General features: G+C 49.9%; 1 protein-coding gene across 4 annotated transcripts in view; it reads right to left on the reverse strand.

Annotated features, from left to right (window-relative positions):
• The window catches only part of DKK3 (dickkopf WNT signaling pathway inhibitor 3), a 39311-nt gene extending 28415 nt beyond the window's left edge, over positions 1-10896 (reverse strand). Inside the window, exons 1-4 of one of the 4 annotated variants that reach the window (XM_044752425.2) lie at positions 10743-10896; positions 9899-10140; positions 3424-3561; positions 1484-1567 (exon numbers count right to left, since the gene is read on the reverse strand). In XM_044752425.2, coding sequence (XP_044608360.1) covers positions 1484-1567; positions 3424-3561; positions 9899-10111 — 435 coding nt within the window. In that variant the 5' untranslated portion in view covers positions 10112-10140; positions 10743-10896. Of the gene's footprint in view, positions 1-1483; positions 1568-3423; positions 3562-9898; positions 10141-10567 lie in introns of all 4 variants that reach the window. The other 3 variants (XM_044752424.2, XM_070491123.1, XM_070491124.1) reach the window with 3 other exon arrangements.
• Between the last annotated feature and the right edge of the window lie 11133 nt (positions 10897-22029).

Raw genomic sequence — 22029 nt, forward strand, 5'->3', positions numbered from 1 at the left:
CCGCCATTTCTACCATGTGATATCCCTTTCAAGGTGGCTTGAAAGGTCTCCAGTCTGTTCTCTAAAGACTCACAGGATTGGCCAGACACTGGCCAGTCAAGCATCAGATGCCCCACATCTCCCTTCCAGCCAATCAAACTGGAATTTATTCTCACAGAGAAACTCAATGAGTTAATATCCCAAGAGCCTGAGCAGAAATCAAGAAAAACTTAGTGGGTCTACCTTCTGGGTTTCTTGGATCTGTCTCTCCCTGTCAACCCCCTGCATCCTCATGACCATCGTACACAGGAGTGCAGATTCGGCACTGCACAAGGATACTGAATGTATGTCCATCACATGATGGACATGTGAGACTGAGTGGGCAGGGGTGGGGATGCTGGGCCCTTAGCAGAGTCTGAAGCATGGACACACATAGGCACAAAGGCCACGCACACTTGGGAAAGCTGGAGAATGGACCCACTGGCTGCAGTCCACACGTGCAGGCAGGGGCTCCGTGAGCCAGGCATGCTCTTGGCATCCTGAGTAGTCTCTCACCAACCACGTCCGCACCACCTCCCTGACTATTCTGGTTCTCTTCCCGAGGTAAGGCCAAAGAGGTGAGGAAGAATCCTGAATCCGCTCAGAAGGCCAGGGATGCAGGGACGCATTCTGCACCTCAGAGAGGAGGAGCTCACAGCCGGAAGCTTGCATAGGCGCCTGGGTACAGAGAGGCTGGTGCTACAGTCCCCACAGAGGAGGTACATCTTTGCTGCCGACCATGTCGTGCGGCAGTGCCCTGGCCCACTCCTCACCAGGCATCTGCATCTGAGGCCAGCCACCTCTTTGAGAAGATAAAGTGCAGCTGAGTCACCTCTGGCCTGGGAGTCTGGACACCAGTGACTCCAACTGGGTCATCCCCTGACCTGTGCCTGGGTCTTCCCTCTGTGAAATGATGCCCCTTTCAATTCTAGGATTCTATAATTCTACAAAAACAACCCCACCTTTGGACTAGGCGACAGAGGGGCAGGTGCAATCACGAGGGGGCCAGGGCGCAAAGCCTGGAGCAGGACAGCATTTTCCCTTTAGGCCACTGGGTTCCACTTAAGGTTGGTTTGCTCGCAATCTGCCTGACCAGGGCTGGGGCCAGGCCCGAGGCTGTAGGGGATCCCACAGTCGGACGCACCGGGTTTTGTTACCAGGGTCCCTAATCAGTGTACCTGGTACTCCCTTGTTCCCCTCTCAAGGCTGTGCTGAAGCCATGCAAATGACAGCTGAATTAATTTCTCTGTCGTTTCGGATACAAAATGCGTGTAGGCAGAGCCTGTTACAGATTACATCGGTCTAGTAGGAATTGGGGATCTTGGCAGGCACGAGGCAGGGGAGGTGCCGAGGTAGCTCCTTCCTGCCCAGGGGCTAAGATCTGGATCACCCTAGGCAGGCCAAACAAGGCTGTGTGTGCCTTGGGGGTGAGCACTGGGAGGTGAGCACCGGGAAGATAACTCACGTGGCTCCTTTTGCCTTCCTCGTCTCCCAGAGAGGTGATGACTGTCTCGGAAAAGACGGTCTGTCCAGTCTGGTTGTTGGTGACCTACAGGAGAGCAGGGACAGTGAATGTGACATAGAAGTTTTGTTGTTTTCCCATTTTGTGAAGCAGGAGCATCTGCCGCCGTAGACGGAGTGCCCCTCCCCCTCTCGTTCTGTCTGAGCTCCACCAGCAGCCGTCAGACAGCTTCCCTGGAGCAGCGAGCAGCGATAAGAGATGTAATGAGGCGACCTCATGGCGTTGCTATGCGAGCGCGGGGTGGCCCGTGTGAAGCACTCAGCACACAGCCTATCGCCCAGAAAATATTCAACATCCGCTATTTTTATCCGGCTCGTCACTGGAAACTCAATGTCAACTTTCTTTTCAACAACTGCAGGTGTGGGTGTCTAATCCAACATCTTCCATGAGGAACAAGCAGCTTGGAGCCACCTCTGCCCCACTCCTCATTCTGGCAAACTGTTTTCTCTCCTCAGTAAAGTGTTTACTTGGCCCAATATTCCTCTCTTTGTCTTCTGCCTCTGAATCTGTAACCAGGAACAGGCACCTCAAAGCTGAGTCTTAGAATCCTGACACAGAACCCAGGCCATTCCTGCCCCACCCAAGGCCATGTCTAATGTTTGGGTTGGTGATAAAGAACAGAAAGGACGCCAGCCCCATGAGCTGGGGGATCTGTGTTCTGTGAGCCTTGGCTCAGCTGCCAACAAGCATCCAGTATGTACCCTGGAACAAGTCATTTCTCTTCTCTGATTCACAATTTTCTCATTTCTAGGTCATCTTTAAAGCTCCTGCCAGGTCTAACATTACAGGCGCCTGCAGCCAGAACAAAGTGGAAACGCTTAGCTTAATTTGCAGTGGTGGATCAAATTCCAGTTCTGAGGAAGTCAGGATCATGTCTGTCAACATACTTTAAAATTTTTATCTAAATAATTCCTCTCCCCAGCAAAAAGATGATGTCTTCTTCCTCTATGCCAGATTTTTACAAGATTAACCAATGTTGTATTTTAAAAAATTCTATGGCCCTGTACATATAGGTTGCAGGACTTCTCAGCGCCTTTATTATACTAATGTGTGTTTTTGTGTATCTAGAAGGAGAAATACATACAATACTTTCCAAATACGTTTCGCCACTACTAAGCCCCCTTTCATGAAGCTTTGCACAAGACAGGTGCTCCGTGGACCCACTTGGGAACTACGGCACTGTGTTGATAACATAGCTTTGCTATAATAACAACAGTAACAATAGGCACAACTAGCTTTTGCATAGCACTTTATAGTGTACAATGAGCTCTCACACATTTAAGGTCATTTGGCCCTCACAACGATGTAATGTGGATAGTGCTATCCCTATTTCATACAGACATGTGGTAGGTTGGGAAAAACTCTGCTAGAGAATTTTGAATGACTATCCAGCAAACGAACGAACGCTTAATCTTGTGGCAGTGGAGCCTGCCCCTTCTGAAGATGGAGTATATGGCATCTGAGTTCCTCTTAAGGAAACGGTGATGATCTCCTTGTCACAACGTGGACTCTATTTCAACTCTACTGAAACAAACATAAAAACCTGGGAGACCAATTCCTCACAGTCGATACTAGGAAAGCATCTCTCTAGACATTTGTTGGCTTCCTTTTTTTCAAATGATAAAGACTGCTGAACATTCCTTTGCAACTGGACTGGCAGGAAGCCTAGAGTTCAATTTATTGCTTAAATGCAAAAGCAATTTCCGGTTTTGATGCATATCTCTCTCCTTCAAATACTCCCTCACTCCCTCTGGTTTTTAATCTATATTTTACATCCTCATTTATATTTTGGGCTTGTGTCTCAAACATGTAAACAAGACCTTAGCTCTCTGACCGGACTGGGCACTACGGAAAGGAGGAAGTGCTGGCCGGGACCCCCTTACCTTGTGAATTTCTCGGTGCACATGGATGGTGTTATTTCCAACCTTGGTTTCTGTGTTGGTCTCATTGTGATAGCTGGGGGGTAAGTTTGCCAGGTTCACTTCTGATGATGTTTTAGCAGCAGCTTCTTCTGCCTCCATCTATTAAATCAAGGAATTTAATGAGCAAAATGGTTTTCTCTTGATACAAATCAGAGTCCGTTAGAAAAAAAGAACTACCTCCCTTTTGCTCTTCTGAAATTACAAATAATGGTGGTAATGACAGGTACCTACTAGGACAAACCATTGTGCTAATGTTTCACATATATTACAGCCTTAAATCTCACAAACTCCCTGTGAGGCAGGTGTTCATGTCCTCATTTTATAAATGGGGAAACTGAGGCTCAGGGCGACTAGAGAACTTCCCAAGACTCTCAGTGAAGAGTACAGTTGGGGTCTGAGCATGTCCTCATCAAATACTCTTGGCCCCTGTACAAATGCTATTGGTGCCCCGGCCATCTCCCTGTGGCCTGAACCGGGGTCACCTGCATTCGATTTCCTTACACGCCAGCAACCAACTCTGTCTCTCTTTGAGGGCATTCTCTGGCACCAAAAGCATGCTCAGTCTGCACAGGCCCCAGGTGCTAGGGAGTTAACACCCCAGGAACAATCCTCATCCAGTGAGGGACAGGCTGTGGGGGTGAGTACCCCAGCTCTCTCCCCGCTCAATGGACCATCTCCCCGAGGACCCTGCGGGATTGAGTCCCAGTTGACCTGGCAGCTACGTGCTCATGAGCACAGCCTTTATTGCCTTTCCCCTCTTCCTTCTCACTTTCCCTCTTTCTCCTAGTGTTTCTGGGATCACTTCCCAAATAAACTCTTTGTTCCCAAACTCTCACTGCCAGGTCTGGTGGCAGTGGAGGGGGACCCAAACTAAGGCAGTGCCCTACCCCTGCAGGTAGGGCCACTGCTCCATCTCCTTCCCCATCCCACCTCTTGCGCACAAGAGGGACCCTTGTAGAGGGTCAGCTGACTAGTTCTTGGGGTCTACCCTCCTTCTGACTCTTCTTGACCCATGTCCTTCGCTGGTGTCAGGTTTCTGAGGCTGCTGTCCTCAAGTCCTCCAGTCTCATGAGCCTTCATGACCTCTATACCAGACGTCAGTCAACTCACGTCTGCACCCATCTCCTCTCCCAGATGTTTTGTCCCACCCCAGCCCTGATGGGCAGGCAGTTGACAAATGATCCCTTCACACTTGAATGGACTCAAAGAAAGGCCACGTCATGGAGTAGTTGAGCCAATCACATACTCTCTCTAGGAATTTAAAATGAGAGATACCAAGAGAAATTCTAATTGGGGGTTGGCAATTTCCTAACAGTGCTATCTTTGACTCTGGGCTATTTTTATTTCTTAAAACTAATCCTCATTTTTCTATTTAAAAAAAAATCACTGTCCTCTATCCCCTTATGTACTAGATGAGGCCCCTCTTTTTCCACTTCTCCCAACCAGACTGGCTGAGCTGGGTGGCTATGGGGAAAGAAGTCCCATGTCCCAATGCAGCACAAAAACACTGAACTAGAAGAGTGAAGAAAGTGTGATAAGCACAAAGGCTCGAATGATCAAATAAGGACTTGGTCAGTGACTGAGACGATTGCTGAGATGCTTGGAACTTGATCACTAGCTTCATCATCATCACCACCACCATCATCATCATCACCACAGTAGCCTCCATGTTTGGGTATCGGCTGTGTCTGAGCCATTGCACTAGACACCTCCCACATCTCCTTGAATATTCATAGCCACCCTGTGGGGAAGGTGCTATTACCCTCATTTTGCAGATGAAGAAAACAAAGTTGAGAGAGGCAGAGGGATCTGCCTAAGGTCATCACCTTCTTAGAAAGCGGCAAAGCTCAGATTAGAACTCAGGTCAGCCTGACTCCAAATTACGTGCCCTTCCCTGTACATGATTCCGTCCTCCCAGAAGATTATGCTTTCACTGGGGAGACAGGAGAGCCCCACGCAAACCAGTCTGAGGATGATTATGATGGTCTCAGGAAGCAAGTCAGGGGTTCAAAGAAGAGAGAAGAAAGGCTTCCAGAAGGAGGAGAAGGCACGACTGGGCTGGTCTCAAGGGACGGATAGGATCTCGACAGAGAGGAGCATAGGGGACACAAAGCTGTGCAGCCTGGACAAGAAGGGTGCGTGTTGCAGGCTAGCGCAGAGGGTCCAGGCTGGGCACAGGAGAAAATGGTGGAAGATGATGGAGAGAGGGATCGACAGGCAGATGCAGCGGCCGTTCTAAAGCAGAGGGTGTTGGCCTAGTTCTCAACCAGGAGAGTACATCAAAGTCACGCCCAAAACTTTAAAAATATATGTACACCTCGATCCTTTCCCAGACACGACACATTAGAATTTCTGGGGGTTGAACCTCAGATATCAATGAGATATCACTTGCCCCCAGGAAAGGACCTCGGCTCCAGGCAATGGGGGGTTGCAGCAAGTTCTGAAGCCTAGTTGGGAAACAATATAGAGTCTAGAGAAGGAAGAGAGGGGAGTCAGGGGATGGGCTAGAATCGGGTGTGGGGGTAGGAAGTGATATCTGGGGAGGGGCCTCCAAATAAGTCTAAAAGGACCGAGCCAGTGGGTTAGGCAAGAAGGTGCCCCCAGCATCAGAGGGCAGCACGGGAGCAGGTCCCGGGGTTCCAGGGTCAGATGAGGTGGGGCCACTCCCGATTCTGCCACTGAGAAGCAGCCGTGTGACTCTGGGCAAGACACCACATGTCTCTCAACTTCAGTTTTCTTGTTTGTAAAATCGGGATGATCTTACTTTGCCGAGTGGATATAAGAATTAAGGATCACAAAATCCAAGTGCTTGCACAGTAGCTGCCACCCAGCAAAGGCGTCACAAACAGGCACTTTCATACTATTGTCCTTTAAGAAAGAAGGTTTGGAAAAAGCCAGCTTGCCAGCGAATGACTGGGGAGAAGTGGAAAGAGCACACAGTAGGTATCATGTGTTTGAAGAATCTGCTAACGAAACGAGAAGAAATGGAATGGCGTTAAGATGGGAGACGGGATGGGCAAGAAAAGGACTTAAAATTTTTTTGTAAGCGAGAGATCCTGGCATGTTGTTTAGTGATGGAAGAGATACAGCTGGACAAGAATAGGAGACTGGACACGCTACAGAGGCTCTATCCAGAAGGAGAGGGGAATGTTTTCGTGTCTTTAAAATTCCCATTGGACTCTGAATCCTCCAGTTTGGCTTTCAAATAATTGACAAGTTACCAAATCTAGAGTTTGATTTGGGCTGAGCAGATAGTCTCTTTCTAAAACCTCCTCCCTTTCAACCAGTGGTTGTATCAGCCGAATGACCTAACAGCTCTTTAATGGTACTATGAACTCAAACTACAGTTTACAGCGGAAATTTCAACCACAACTATTACTGCCACTAGCAAGAGAAATTTAAGCCTGAAGCAATAGGACTTGTCTCATAGAGGAGGAATGCGAATGTTATTAAAAATGGCATTTTTAGTTGGTTGAATCTGTGTGTCTGTTAAAGGGGCATAGTAGGAAAAACCGGAGAGATAAAGCCAGGCTTGTATTGGGGTTCTTCCTAGGAATAGGGGAGGTGATAAAAACATTCTAAAAAGGCCAGTTACTCCAGACATGGCAACGAGCCAGGGGGAGGCAGTGGTTTTATCCTCAAAACACATTTATCAGTAACATATAAAATAATAAGACAGGAAAATAGGAACAGCTGGATGGAACCATCTGAACATTTGAAGTAGAGTTAACTTCATCTTTCCCCTTAAGAGAAATCAACGGCTTGAGTCAGCTGGAATATTTAAAATGTCAGGAAGTTACTTGAAAGCAGATTCATGACGCAACTATGTAAACAATTAATGCATCTGGTCTGGTCCTTTTTGGTTCTTACCCAGCCAGCAAGTAAATAGCAACTATCCTGTGTTTATGAGATTTAAGGGACTTTCTGGCAGTCTCTTTTAAAAAAATTAATACTGGGCGGGCCCCAGGGCCAAATGGTTGAGTTCACATGCTCCGCTTCAGCGGCCCAGGGTTTTGCTGGTTCGGACCCTGGGCGCAGACATGGCACCGCTCACCAAGCCATGCTGAGGCGGCGTCCCACATGCCACAACTAGAAGGACCCACAACTAGAATACACAACTATGTACCGGGGCCTTTGGGGAGAAGGGAAAATAAAAAATAAATTAATACTAATAGCCACAGTCTATTGAGAATCTATTACATATCGGATACCCATGGCTCTTTGTTATCATTCATACTAGTACTATTAATATGATGATAATGATAGCCACTATTTATTGAGAACCAGCAATCTCCTGTATCCCCTGTAACAATCTCTTGAGGCAGCTGCTCATATCACACCGATTTTACTCCACCCTGTATTAGATGGCCCGATAACCTGCTTTCCTTGCATCCATCCTCATTTAATCCTCCCGTTTACCCTGCGGGGTGGACATTTCCTCCATTTCACAGCTGAATCCCATGGGTGCCTAGTAAGTAGCAGAGCTGGGATCGCATGAAGGCAGGTCGGTCCCCATGGCCTGTTCTCCTGCCACACAGGTGTTCAGCCTCTCTCAACCTGTGCCCACGGCAGCAAGGACACTCTTCGGGACATGACCACAAGTGGGGCAGAGGTAGCAGCCAAGGTGTCCCCTGGTGGCAAACTTCAACCAGTCCATCTGGCCAACCAGTCCATGTGCACAACTCAAGCAGAGCCACGTCTGAGGGGGGAAGGCCAGGGCCCTGGTAGAGCCAATGTGGACAACTCCCAAGGAGTGGACACTGCCACTAAGGTCCCACTGGACCCCCAGATGCTCTGCTCAATGAAGAGACTGAAGCAGTCCCTGCTGCTCTCCCTCACCAGGAGCTACTGTCAGAGGACCATGCCGCATGGTCCTTTATACACTGAACAAAAACACAGAGGTGAGCTAGTCAGTCTCATCGGGAATCTGTGTGCAGGAGGGAAAGTCCTGGAGCCCAGATGAGGAAAGCAGATGACCTACCCTGGAACGTGACGGCTCAATTTAGTTGGAAGGTGCAGAGTTAAGAGACATTGGAGCGGGTGTGACTCCCCTCGCGCTTTAATTGTTCCATGTCTTGTTCCATGTTCTTGCTTCCACAGGAAACAGAACGTCCATGGGTTTTGGAATGTGGCCTGTCCAGTGGATATTCAGGTACAGCTGCCCAAGCAGCTGCCCCCCAATCCAGAGTCCCCTTCATGGCACACTCCATCAGGTTGACTGTTGTGGGAAGGAAGGGGAAATATTCCCAAACTACTCAGAGATGGGGGGAGAAAGCAACCTCTTCGGGTCGACCAGAGCTAGCACTTAAGGCTTTGCCCAAATGGAATGTGGAGAAACAGGGATGCAGAGACACCTGACCCTCCAGCCTGGACATCTGGTCCCTGGCTGACTCCTTCATTGGGATGGCTGGCTTCTCTCCAAAGACAGGCTGCAGCTAGAGCCAGGTCCAACAGTGACCATGCCCACCGACCCCAGGCACCAGGGACAGCTCCCCACACCCGGGCTGGGCCAGCTGGGCCAGCTGCACCTCCTGCCCAGGCAGCCCTGGCAATCCTCAGGTGCCTACCACAGAGGATGCCATCCACAGTGTTTGGACACGGGAGGTGATGGAAGGAAGAAGCCAGACAAAGTTTTGCTAAGGTATCTGGTATCTGACACTAACAGCTGCTATCTATTGCCCACTTATTATATGCCAGGTGCCCACACATATCATGGCATTCAATTCTCACAAGAAACTGAGGTACGGGATGTGATGGGATTTGCCCAATGTCAGCCTGCTAGTGAGTGGCAGAGGAGGACCTTGAGCCCAAGACTAACTCCAAAGCACCCTTCAGGGGAGGTGCGATGTCTTTCGCATTGCCCCTCCTCTCTCTGACGCCCTCTGTCGATGTACCCCACCGGGAGATAGGATTCCAATTTTCCTTCCTCCCCTCTATGCATTTGGGGAAGCCCAGACAGATCACTAGCAAAGCTCAGGGCTCTGTCCCCACACGGCATCCTGTGTCTTGGGAAGATGGTACAAGCTCAAAGCCCAAGCGACAGGCTAGAACTTGAGATGCCCGGAGCTTCCTCACCCTCTCTGCAAAACCGCAGCGCTGGAAAACCAGGGGCCTCGCAAGCGTCCGCTTACACAGTGGGCGGGGACAACTGCACACTCGCAGACAATTGCAGGGTGGTGGCCGCGAGCCTGCAAGCAGGTGGCGGCCTGGCTGCCGCTGGGTGGGTCCAGCCAGAGGTTCTCGGTGGACAGACTCAGAGCCAGATCTTTTTGGCAGGAAGGCAGAAAGAGGTGGGAGTTGGGATCACCCTGCGCTGTCTCTTGATTACTCCGAATCTGCTGCCGGCCCTTCCCAGCCCCTTCGAGGGGACGAGGACGCTGGCCAGCGCTCGGAGCGCTGCTTCCCCCAGCTGCCGCGGCCCTCCGCACGCACCCACCTCCTCCACCGCGCTGCGCAGTTTGTGCTGCGTGTCCTCCATCAGTTCCTCAACCTCGCGGAACATCTCGTTGAGGGTGGCCTCCTCCTGCGGGTAGCTGAGAGCCGGGCCGGGCTCGACGGGAGCCGAGGTCGCTGTGGAAGCCGGCGCGGGGGCCGTGGGGACGGCCACCGCCAGCAGCAGGCACAGCAGGGTGCCCCCGAGCCGCCGCATCTCCGCTCTGCGCCCGTCGCCGCCGCCGCCTGCGTGTGTCCCAGAACGCGATCAGAGGCCGCCGACCACCCCCTCGCCTGCCCCACCGCCCCGCCCCGCCCCGCTGCCCCGGGCACTCGGAGCCCCGCCCGCCCCCCGCGTCCCTCTTCCCCGCACCCACCCCCAGATGGGACGAAACCAAGTCCCCTCCGGACGCAGCTGCCGGGCACAGGGAAGCCTCCCACCCGCTCCAGCCCGCGCCCCAGCGCCCCGATCCCCGCGGTACCCCTACCCCCATCCTAGTACACAGGCTGAGCTCTACCCCCGCCCCCAGTGATGGCTCCCTCCCCCGAGCATCGGAACCTGGGCTCTCCACGCTAACTGCCCCCAGCTCAGCTCACCCCAGCTCCCTCCCGGCTTCCAGCCCTGAGTCCTCCCGGACCAGGTTAGAACGCAGCACTCCCACCCCAACCCTACCCCAGTCCCCTTCTGGGGCGGTCAGAGAGCAGGTCCGCACCCTTCGCTCGGGGGCGAAACCAAGTCCAGCTCTTGGCCCCTCAACCACCCGGGCGAGACCGAGTTGAGCCATCCCCCATCCCCGCCGCCGCCCCTCACCCACCCCGACTGGACCGAGCTGCGTTCCGAGCTGGACCTGCTAGGCCTCGCCGGGGGGCCGCCGTAGGGCTGCGCGAGCCGGAGCGGCGCGGTGGGCGGGCCGGGTGCGGGGAGCGCGGCGGGGATGCGGCAGCGCTGGTACCCGAGCAAGCCGGCAGCGCGCGCCCCGCCCGCCAGGCCCCCGCCCCGCGGGAGGGGCCGCGGCCCAGCCCGCCGCTATTGGCCGGCCGGGCGCCGGCGACCTCACGCCCCGGGCCTGCCTCCTCTGCCTTCGCGGTCGACTCAACAGGAAGCCGTCCCCCTCCCTGCATCCCACTGCCCTGCGGCATCCCAGTGTACTGTCATCTCCGGCCTGGTTTGGTGCATCCGCTTCTGGGAGGCAGGGGGAGGGTAGTTCTTCCTGCTTCCCACCTTGCCCAGCCTGCGGGATAAAATCTCAGCCCCTCAGCCTGGCGTTCAAGGTTCATCACAGGCTGGCCTTAATCTGTCTGCCACGATTGACGCCGTGCTCCGCCAAGAAAACCCACTTGTAGCTCCGGGAACAGGTCCTGAGAATGTCAGCAAGCTCCTTGAGGGCGGTGCAGCACAGTGGTTAAGACCAGACATCCGCAGCCAGACCGCCCGGTGCAATTCCAGCTCTGCTCCTTAGGCTCTTACCAATCTGGCTAAGTTTCCAGATTTGCCTGCTCTCCAGTTAGCGCAAATGTAAGATGGAGGTTATAGCGGTAAGCGGACCTCGTCGTTAACAAGCATGTGACGTGCAGGGCAGCGTGGCGCACGTGGTCAGTGGGATACAAGTGTTAGCTGTCCCAAGGACAGCAGAACTTTGTCTTACTCCCAGCAGTCTCCCCCAATGCCTAGAACAGGAGGTGCTCACTATTTTTGAATAATTTTTAAAATATGTGCGTGCCTACAACAGGGAGCACTCACATATTTTTTGAACAAATGGGTGTTCCATTTGTCAAACCTCGTATTTCCTCCTAGTACTCCTCCTGTCTGGACAGCGTCCTTCCTCCCCTTGGCCTGGCTAACTCCTCCCCCTCATTCATGACTCAGAGTCTCTGCTGACCAGTGCCCACTCCTCCTCATCTCTTTCGAGGTTCCCCCAACACCACGTGCTTCTCCATCCCAGCCATGACTTGCCAGGGTCTGTCTGCTCACCGACCCATTTCTGCCAGAGACAGGAGCTCCTGTGAGTCAGGGACTGCCTCGCTCACCTTTGTGTCACCAGGGCCGCAGCCCTAATACACACTTGGTCCCTGAAAAATGGATGGGCTAACCGTTATAACAATAGCTACTGAAGTTTCAATATAGCAGTACCATTACTGAGCGCTCACTATGGACCAGGAACAGGTATTAACTCATTTAATTCTTCAACAACCTCCGAGGTCAGTACTACAACTTTTATTTCCATTTTACAAATAAGAAAACTTTGCTAGGGGCACATAGCTGGTAAGTGGTTGAACTGAAATTTGAGCCCAGGACTCTGGCTCCATAGCCTTCACCGGTCACTGCCAAACTTCTCGGCTGCTAACCTGCCAGGAGGTGTTGGAGGCTACTTGGAGCAGGAGATGAGTGATGTCTGTGTCTGGAAAACATGTGTCTGGGGAAGAAGTTCAGGACATGCCACTGCAAAATATGCGGCTTTGGCATGTTGATTGTTTCGAGCTGAAGGCGTTTGAGGAACAACTGATGCAGGAAGGGCTCTCTGGCCTTTTCTAGCTAAAAACAGGCCGCAAAATTTCCCATGAGCGAGATGCCCTCTCCGTACCAGGAGGAGAAGAACGCGCCTGTCACCAGAGACCGGGAGTCAGTGCCAGAAGGGAGCTGTACAAACCAACCTACTAAATTAACTCTTATCTTCCACTAGTTTCCCCTCATACATCCCCAGTCACTTCCCCACAATTTGCTGTCCGTCACCCAAACCCCCTTGGCCTGTCATTTCTTTGCAAATTTATCATTTCTTTGTCTAAAAGATATATAAGCTTTCTGCTCTGGTCAGTTGCTCAGGTCTTCATTTTCTTGTGAAGGCCCCCGTGGACATGTAGAGTTTTAATAGAGTGCGCGTGCTTTTCTCCCGTTAATCTGTCTCATGTCAGTTTAACTCGTAGGCCCAGCCAGAGGCCCTGAGAGGGGAGAGGAGAAATTTCCCCTCCCTTCAGGGGACCACAGCCTCTTTGTTGTGTTCACACACTCGAGTCCACGGCAGAGTGTCAGTTGGGGAGAAAGCATGTGGGGGCCTTCTTGGCATCGGGCGCTGCACACACCCAAGTCGACGGTGAAGGTGTGGACACCCAGAGAAGTCAGGCCGTGCCCTCAGAGCCAGACAGCGAGTCCACGGTGGCTCTGGAAGTGGACTCCGAGTGTGGCTGACTCTAGAGTCGGGGCTCTCGTGCCTTACTTCTCATGACTGCTTTTCTTTGCAGAACTCTCCAAATCACCGTTGATCACCAAGATGTGGCTTCTAGCCATGTTCTCTTCAACTTCTGGGCCTCTGGGCCGAGCCCTCCTGAAAATCCAGGGAAAGGCCCCCTGGCGCCAGCGTGCCCTGCCCTGTTTCCTGGGTATTTGGCACTCCTGGCACAGCTGCTCCTTAGCTTTCTGGGGTTGGCTGAGCCGATGCAAGGAACCTGGAGCTGAATCTCCAGATGCCCCACGCTGCCAGTCCAGGCACGTACTCTAGGAAGAAACTAAAGCAGAACTGAAGGCTGCTGCCAGGAGGCACATTTTGGGGCCACGCCAAGAGCTGCCATGGTGCAAATTTACACAGCAAACCATGCTCTTCCAGTCCTCCACAGTGCTGGCTTAGAGGACCAGGAATTTCCCCCAAGTAAGACTTGTCTTCTGCCTTACGCCTTTGCCATGAGACCTGGAGGTCTTGACTTTCAGACTGAACTTAAAAAACAGTTGTCGAGCTGCCCCAAGTGTCAGGCGAAGGGCTACGTGATTTCTCCTATGGGGTCCCAATTGTGTACTCCTAAATGTAGGAATGTATCAATAGTTATGTTATTAAGTGAAACTACCAGCAAAGAAAGAGAGAAAAAAGAAAGGGAAGCTAAGAAGACCTACAGGCCTCAAATATAAGCGCCTTTCCTGCTCAGCTTCGTGCCAGGCCTGTCCCCAGCCGGAGGCATCCACAGGCATGAGAAAAGGCCCTGGGTCAGCTGCGGAGACGGGCCCCGGCCAGATGCACAAGAGGTCTGGGCTCTGAGAGGCCGGGGCGCTGGGGAAGGGGAAGCCCTGTGGGTTTGGGGCCTGAGTTGAGAAAGGGTCACATTCTGGATGGCATTCTGAGGGGAGGGGTTCAGGGGCACACAAAGCAGGCAGAGACGTCCTGAGCTGTCCATATCAATCCTCTTTAGGGAGGGGAAGTTTCCAAAATTCCACAGTGTCCATTATATCACTGGCCTAAGTTCTATATCAATTAGGACATGTGGTTTTTCTTTTAGAGTATTGGAAGCAGTTCCTGGAATTATCATTTAAAAACTCTAAGTTCTCACATTTTCTCTATCGGGTCCCAGTTCGTGGTGGAGAAAGTGGCAGCAGAGTGGCTATAACCTGCTGAAAATTACCACAAAGTTAGCACCCACAGCAATTTCACATCTGGCAGTCCACCCTCCAGAAACTCGTGACCGGGTACCTAAGGAGACACATGTATGGATGTTTGCTGAAGCACGCCTTACAGTAGCAAAAGCCTGGAAACCGCTTATTAGGGTTGCTCAGCAGGAGAATGGATATGCTGGTTTCTGCAAACAACAGAAGACTTTATAGCAGTTAAAGTAATGAGCAAAATTCTGTGCAACAACATGGATAAATCTCAAAAGACATAATGTGGAGTGGAAAAGGCACTTTGCAAAATGATATGCACAGAATACTATTTGTGCATCTTTAGAAAACACAAAACAACGGTATATATTGTTTGTATATGCCACAAATACAGTAAAAAATACAGAGCCACGCAGGCTGCCTCTGAGGCGGAAGGCGGGGGAGGGATGAGGAAAGTCTTCAGTTGTACTCATAGCATTTTATTTCTTTAAGAAAGAGAGTGTACCAGCGTGGAGGAGTTCTGAGCAGGTGTCCAAATACGTCTGTTTAACCATCACAGTTGATTAACTACATGTGGGCATATGGGTGCGTCTGTTGTATTATTTTCAGTATATTTGAAATAGTTTATGAATAAATTGAAACCAAAAAAAGCGAAAGGCAAGCCCCTCCTCCCCCGCCCTAAACAGAACAAAACAAAACAAAAAACTCTTATGGCCAAACAGACTTTTCTTTGATGTGTTCTTGACAGAAATGCTCTCCTCCACAAGGTCCAGCAGTGGCCCCCTTGGCTGTGAGGTGAGATGCAGGATGGGACAGTCCCCCTCAGGCCCCGGGGCAGGGGCATCTCTCTTCATAAAAGGCCCTTCTGTCTGCTCGGAGGGTTAGGACCTTTCCTCCTGGGGTGGGTGGAAGGATCGCGAAGCTGGAGCCAGGTAATTGCTCTGGGCAGTAGATGGGGCTTATCTGTCGACCCCCCCACCACCGTGGGAGGAAACCCTACTCAAACAAGGGAAACCCAAGACCCAGAGCAGACAGGCAGTCAGTCTGCAGAGGCGACTGTTACACACGGATTTGTAAAACTTTAACCACTCAGAATAATTAATTACATCAGGGAGGGTTTGGTACACATTTCTCTTTTTTTCTTTCCCTTCCATCATAAATAGACTATACTAAATATGACCTGGGAAAAAAATGTAGAGTTGGCTCAGAGATAACGTACCTGCAAGGCTATTTAGTATCTGTTTTCCCTGCCAGAATGTAAGCCACAGGAGGTTGCACAGGACGCCGCTCCTGCACAGGACTCTGCTCCTGCAGCCATCTCCAGTCCAGCTGGGGGCTTGCAGAGGGTTAGCACTCAGTAAAGATATGCCGAAAAAATGTGGGCCTGCTAGGGGCTGGGGTCCCGGGCCACGAGGAATCTACAGTGTATGAAGAAACAGAGAAGTAAGCAGATAATGCCAGGACAATAAGATGGAGAAAAAGACAGAGAGAAACTGGCAACTAAAGAAAGGGAAGAAATAACAAAAGCTGACTCTTTCCAGAATGTCCATGGGGGTGCCCATCCCTAGTCCAATTGACTCTGGTGGGAGGGGGAGATCATGTGGTATCCACATGGATGACCCACCCCTCCCATCCCTTTGGTTGGACCAGAGAGATTCTTTCTTAACCCACCGGATTCTTGACCCATCAGCTCTTTCTTGGATTTTGATGCTAGAGACACCATTCATCTGCTTGAGGACAAAAGTCAATATGGAGAAAGAAAGAGAGACAGGGAGGGAGAGAGACATTTAGAGAAATGAGGTTCTGCCAGCCTGAAATGGGGGGATGGGAAGGAAGAGAGTGGCTGCTTCATTCCGTGATGTCATTCTGGTTCTTGGTTCTAGTCTTTCGTGAGTCTGAGATCCAGCTACACCATCTGCCCTGAGACTGTGGCATGGTTTTGGATTCTTCTCATCACTTCCCTTTTTGTTGGAGCTGGGTTTAGTGACTTTCTGTTGCCGGCTGCCAAACTGCTCTAAATGTCTGGGGAGGGGGTGCCTATATTTTAACAGGGCAGTCCTCTTCGAGGAAGGTTTTTATTAGAGGAAGTTACTGCCCCTCTCTGAGACCTGTGAATTAGAAACAGGGCCACCAGGTCCTGCAGGACAGGGAAATGTCAGCCAGGGGCATCTGCCCCTGTGCTAGCTGACCTCTGACCCACAGTGCCAGCCACCAAATTCATCGAGCCTTCCCAGGTCCTGCCTACAACTTATAATTGTTCTGAAGAAACTGGTGCCAAGATTTTTCTGAATGGAAACTCCATCTGGCTTTGGAAAGAGTGTTCGCATGGCTTCAGGGTTTCCATGAGTAACAGCCACTGAAGATCCAAAACATACATTTAATTTGCCAAGTTTCCATGGGTGGGTGAACAAAAGAGACCCAGAGGACCATATTCCTGGCCATCACGCTTGGAACGCAGCACAGGAGGGGTGAGCCCCGAGCCTGGCTGTCTTGTTTTTTTATTTAGCAGGTGGATTCATGTGCTCTGTAGATTCGTGCAAGTGTGGCTAAAGTAGAGGATGACTAAGGAGCAAGAGAATTTTGGCAGAGCCAGTGCCAAAAGAGGAAAAGCAAAGAATTGATATTATTAGGCAACTATGAAAGAAGAATATCTAGAAATGTATTTCCATGCAATTCTTGCCACTGCTTGGCTACATAATGATGTGTGGATCTCTTCCCTGGAGCAATTTTCAATGCCGGCTACATAGCAGAATCACCTGTGAAGCTTGCTAAGAAATACAGATGCCTGGGTGCCATCTTTGGAGAGGCTGCTTCAGTAGGTAAGAGATGGACCCCTTCAGGCTACACTCTGAAGTGGTCCTTGCTAAGGATTCTGTTATCCTCAGGCCTCACCAAAAAGCTCTCCTCCCATCGCATCAAGCTTTCTCCCAACCTGCAAGACAGCGTGGTCAGGCCCAGCAGTGCTTGCTTTCCCATAGAAGTCACTGGAAGCTGCTAGAGTGGTGGAAAGAAGGCTGGATTTGGAGCTAGATAGACAGTCCTGGGTTTGAGTTGTGGCTCTGACTCTCCCTGCAGTGACCTGAATGTCCCAGGATTCTCCAGCTTACAGGCACCTTACTGCCCAAACCACAGGGCTCTTAGCCCACACCTGCTGTCACTAATAAGATAATCTGGGAAGTCCCCAAGGAATGTGTTTGTGCCTCTGAGATTCAGTCCTGGTTTCCAGTGGCCTCCTCTACCACCATCTCCAAAATAGTTGCGCCATCTTGAAGATAACAAGCCAGCATTTATCAGGTGATGTTCTCCACGTCCTGGCAGGGTGTGTCCAGTTAAGTGGGGTAGCTGCTGTGGGTTTCTGCGACATTAAGATCTTTTCTGGTCAACAGTAAGAAGGAACGAACTACTTATACCCATGACAACATGGATGCATCTCGATGCATTATGCTAAGTGTAAGAATCCAGACTCAAAAGGCTATGTACTGATCCTATTTAGATGATGCTCTAGGAAAGGCAAAACTATAGAGACTGCAAATAGATGATTGGTTGCCAGAGGCTAGGATGGGGAAGGGTGGACTGTGAAAGGGCACAGGGACATTTGGGGGATTCCATACCCTGATTGTGGTGGTAGGCACACAATATTGGTATACATATGTCAAAACTCGTAGAACTGTACAGTAAAAAGAATAAATTTAACATACCTAAATTATACCCAAATTAAAAGAAAATAGGGGAAAAAAAGAGGTAAAGTAGCTTGCCCATGCTCAGTGCCAGGGATTCAAGTGGGCGTGTTGAGCTCTTCGGTCCAGACTTGAACTGCTCTGCAGTGGGGCCACTCACAGACCTCAGACAGCCCCACAGTGGAAGGGGCTTTGTCTGGGGTCAGGAACGTCAGACAAAGAAGCCAGGGTGGGGACATCATGGGGTATGGAAAAGAACTGTGTTCTAGTCATGGTTTCGCTGCTTTCTAGATTTATAATCTTGGAAAAGCTCATTTCTCTCTCTAAACTCTGGTTTTCTCATCTTTTAAATAATTTCTCCCTTGTTAAAAGACAGCAATGAAAGCTGACCTTGAGAAACAAGTCCTTGTTGGGGGGCCCTGCAGTGTCATTGTAAAGGGCAGGGGTCCTGGGGCCACCCCAGCCTGTGTTCCACCCCAGCCAGGTGACCGTCTATTGAAGGAGGACAGGAACTAGATCTCATGGGACTGTCATGGGTCTAACAAGAAATAGTTCCATAAGGCACTTAGCAAGCACCTGGTGCTTAATGAGCATCAGTGGGTGTTAGCTGTTACCATATTATCATCCTCAGCATCATTACCAGGTCTGGCCAACAAAGCAGAGAACAGAGCTGCCTTTGTGTCCGCTCAGCAGGGGCTCAAGGGAAAGCAGGGCGAGGGCAGTGTCCACAGCCATTTTGCTCAGACCACAGAGGGTTAGAGAGGGTCGTGGTGCAGACAGCTCTTTCTGTTTGTGCACGCAAACCTTTTATCTGCCTTGGTGCACAGGGCCGCCAGCAAGGCTGGGTCAGAAGAAGTTCACAGAATAAACACGCTCCGTTCCCAGAACATGCTCCCGTCTCTGCTGAGATCCTGTAGCTGAGGCTCTCACGGTTTAGCCTCCTTCTCTTTTTCTCACTCGGGGTCTGCACATCCCTTCCTACAATATGGTTTCCATCCAGCCCTCTGCTGAAATGTGAGCAAGATTCAAATGAAGGGCCTTGTTCAGAGTCCTACTGTTAACAAGGGGAAGACTTCCTGCGATTGGAGCAATTTCTATAAATACTGCTAAAACTGCATCTCCTCATTTTTATTACTCTGTCACTGTCATGCTCTGTCTGTTCCTTCTTGATCTGAAGCAGACACTGGGGTGGGTCCATTTGCTTAATATACTGAAAGACCATAACCCCTTGCTAGTTTGTGCTGCTTTGAAAATTCATCCTGCTGGCCCTGAGGCTGGCCAGCAGCACCGGGGGCGGGGGGCCCCTGGGTGGGGCCCTAGACTTTGTCTCTCTAACAAGTTCATCGGTGATGCTAATACTCCCAGTTCGGGCACCAAACCTTTAGCACTTCTATTCTTGATTCTTGGGGGAGGGAACAAGCTTCAGCCATGACCAGAAGAGGGCGATAGGGTTGCTGGTAGCAAAATGGCCCAACTAAAAGATTCTGACTGTGGATAAAAGCAAAGGGAAAACGGAAGTGTTTTCCATTCTACTTTCTGCTGGCAGCTGCCACCAGACATACTTTTTTTTTTTTCTGTTTTCTATTGAGGTTATGATAGTTTACAATCTTGCGAAATTCTAGTTGTGCATTATTATTTGTCAGTCATATCGTAGGTGTACCACTTAACCCTTTGTGCCCACCCCCCACTCCACCTTTCCCCTGGTAGCCACTAATCTGTTCTCTTTATCTACATGTTTGTTTATCTTCCACAAATGAGTGCAGTCATACAGAGATTGTCTTTCTCTATCTGGCTTATTTCACTTAACATAATACCCTCAAGGTCCCTCTATGTTGTTGTGAACGGTATGATTTTATTCTTTTTTATGGCTGAGTAGTATTCCATTGTATATATACACCATATCTTCTTTATCCAATCATCGGTCAGTGGGCACTTAGGTTGCTTCCACATCCTGGCTATTGTGAATAATGCTGCAATGAACATAGGGGTGCATGGATCTCTTTGAATTGCAGATTTCAAGTTCCTTGGATAGATACCCAGTAGCAGGATAGCTGGGTCATATGGTATTTCTATTTTTAATTTTTTGAGGAATCTCCTTACTATTTTCCATAGTGGGTGCACCAGTTTGCATTCCCACCAGCAGTGTATGAGGGTTCCCTTCTCTGCACACCCTCTCGAACATTTGTTATTTTTTGTTTTGGTTATTTTAGCCATTCTAACAGGTATAAGGTGATATCTTAGTCCAGTTTTGATTTGCATTTCCCTGATGATCAGTGATGATGAGCATCTTTTCATATACCCCACCAGACCTTCTTGATCAGGTTCACATTACAGGATCAAGAAAGGAGGACTTGGTAAAAGATCTGCTCAAGGAAATGCACCACTGAAGACAGTCCCAGAAGCCAGCTGGACAAAGAAAGATGTTGACAGAACACAACTGATATTCACACGGCAGAGCTGAAAAAACAGTGCTGAGTGTCCCATACAAGGTAAAGGGAGGTCAGAAACAGGAAAATAATAAAAAGTGAGCAGATGAGGAACAGGTTCGGATGTGGTTCCTGACACAGGTTAGGACAGGCAGTGCAGGCCCAAGTGGGTAAAGGATGTATGGATGCTAGAGAGCAACCTGCTTTTATGAGCCGATGGCTAGATAAATCCTTGAGGGGGCTGCTGATGGTTTGAGGGACCAGGCAGGACTAAACAATTCTCTGAAGACTTAGAGTTAGATGAGCAGAGACATCATGTTTTAAGAATCATATTTTATAAAGCTCCAATGAGATAGTATTTTCCCCTATCAAAAGAATGAGGCAGCTCTATCTATTCTCATTCATTCATTTATCCATTCATCCTACAAATATTTATTGGGTGCTTCCATGTGCTAGGGTCTATTCTAGAAGGTGGGAATAGAGATGAATGAAATAGCAAAGTCTCTGTTTTTACAGAGTTTACTTTCCACAGGATAGAGACCTCCAAACCTACACACATGTACAAAGAGAGAGAGGAGCAATATTTTATATTTATATTTTAGATAATGATCAATGCTATGAAAAAAAATGAGGCAGAAAGAGGACTGAGAAGGATGAATGAGCGTGGCTATATTATATGTGCTTCGGAGAGACTTCTCTGATGAGGTGACAGTTGAGCAGACATGAAGAAAGTGAGGAAGGGCATCTGATAAGGTCTAGAATAGGTAGAATCTAGAATAGGTAAAGAACTCTCAGAACTCAACAACAAAAAGACAAACAACCCAGTTTTTAAAATGAGCAAAAGACTTGAATAGACATTTCTCCAAAGAAGATAAACAAATGGCCAAGAATCACATGAAAAGACCCTCAACAGCTTCTACTATCCTAGCTGTAAGTTGTTCTCATTCTATGTGAGCTGCTGCCACAGCACAGCAACTGACAGACCAGGTGTGGTTCTATGACTGGGAAGCGGATCTGGGCCACTGAAGCAGCAAACACTGAACCTTTGCCCACTAGCCCATCAGGGCTGTCCTATGAATGATTTTTAAACACAGTGCTGACATCAGAGTCACACCTGGGTCGAAATCCCAGCTCAAACAGGCACCAGCTGATGAGCTGGTGTTACTCTCAGCCTCAGGTTCCACACCTGTAAAGAGGGGACGCTGATTGTACCTCCTCCCCAGTTTGTCAAGTACGTTAGTGAGACTGTGCATGTGGAGGGCACAGCGCATGGGACACTGTGAATGCTGAATAAATGGTGAGTGGATTTTACTCACACCACTTCTGACAACAAATGTGTGGGGTTTTACTCACACCACTTCTGACAACAACAAATTCTGCAACACCCTGGACACCAACTGGGTGTCCTACAGTTCAATTCAATTCTAACATTATCTACCTGGGTTAGTGCAGACCCCACGGGTTAAGGGTTCAGTCCCACAAGACTGCCCCCACTTCAGATGCCAGTTGCAAGTCCCAGGTTTCCACCTGCACTTCTGACCAACCAGCTATAAATTGGGGGTTCCCATGACCCCCTCGCTCAGGTTTGATAATTTGCTAGAACAGCTCACATATCTCAGGAATGAGCTGTACTTACTATTGCTGGTTTATTATAAAGGATACAACACAGGAACAG

Source organism: Equus asinus, chromosome 20 (genome assembly GCF_041296235.1).
Source record: "Equus asinus isolate D_3611 breed Donkey chromosome 20, EquAss-T2T_v2, whole genome shotgun sequence".
NCBI lineage: Eukaryota > Metazoa > Chordata > Mammalia > Perissodactyla > Equidae > Equus > Equus asinus.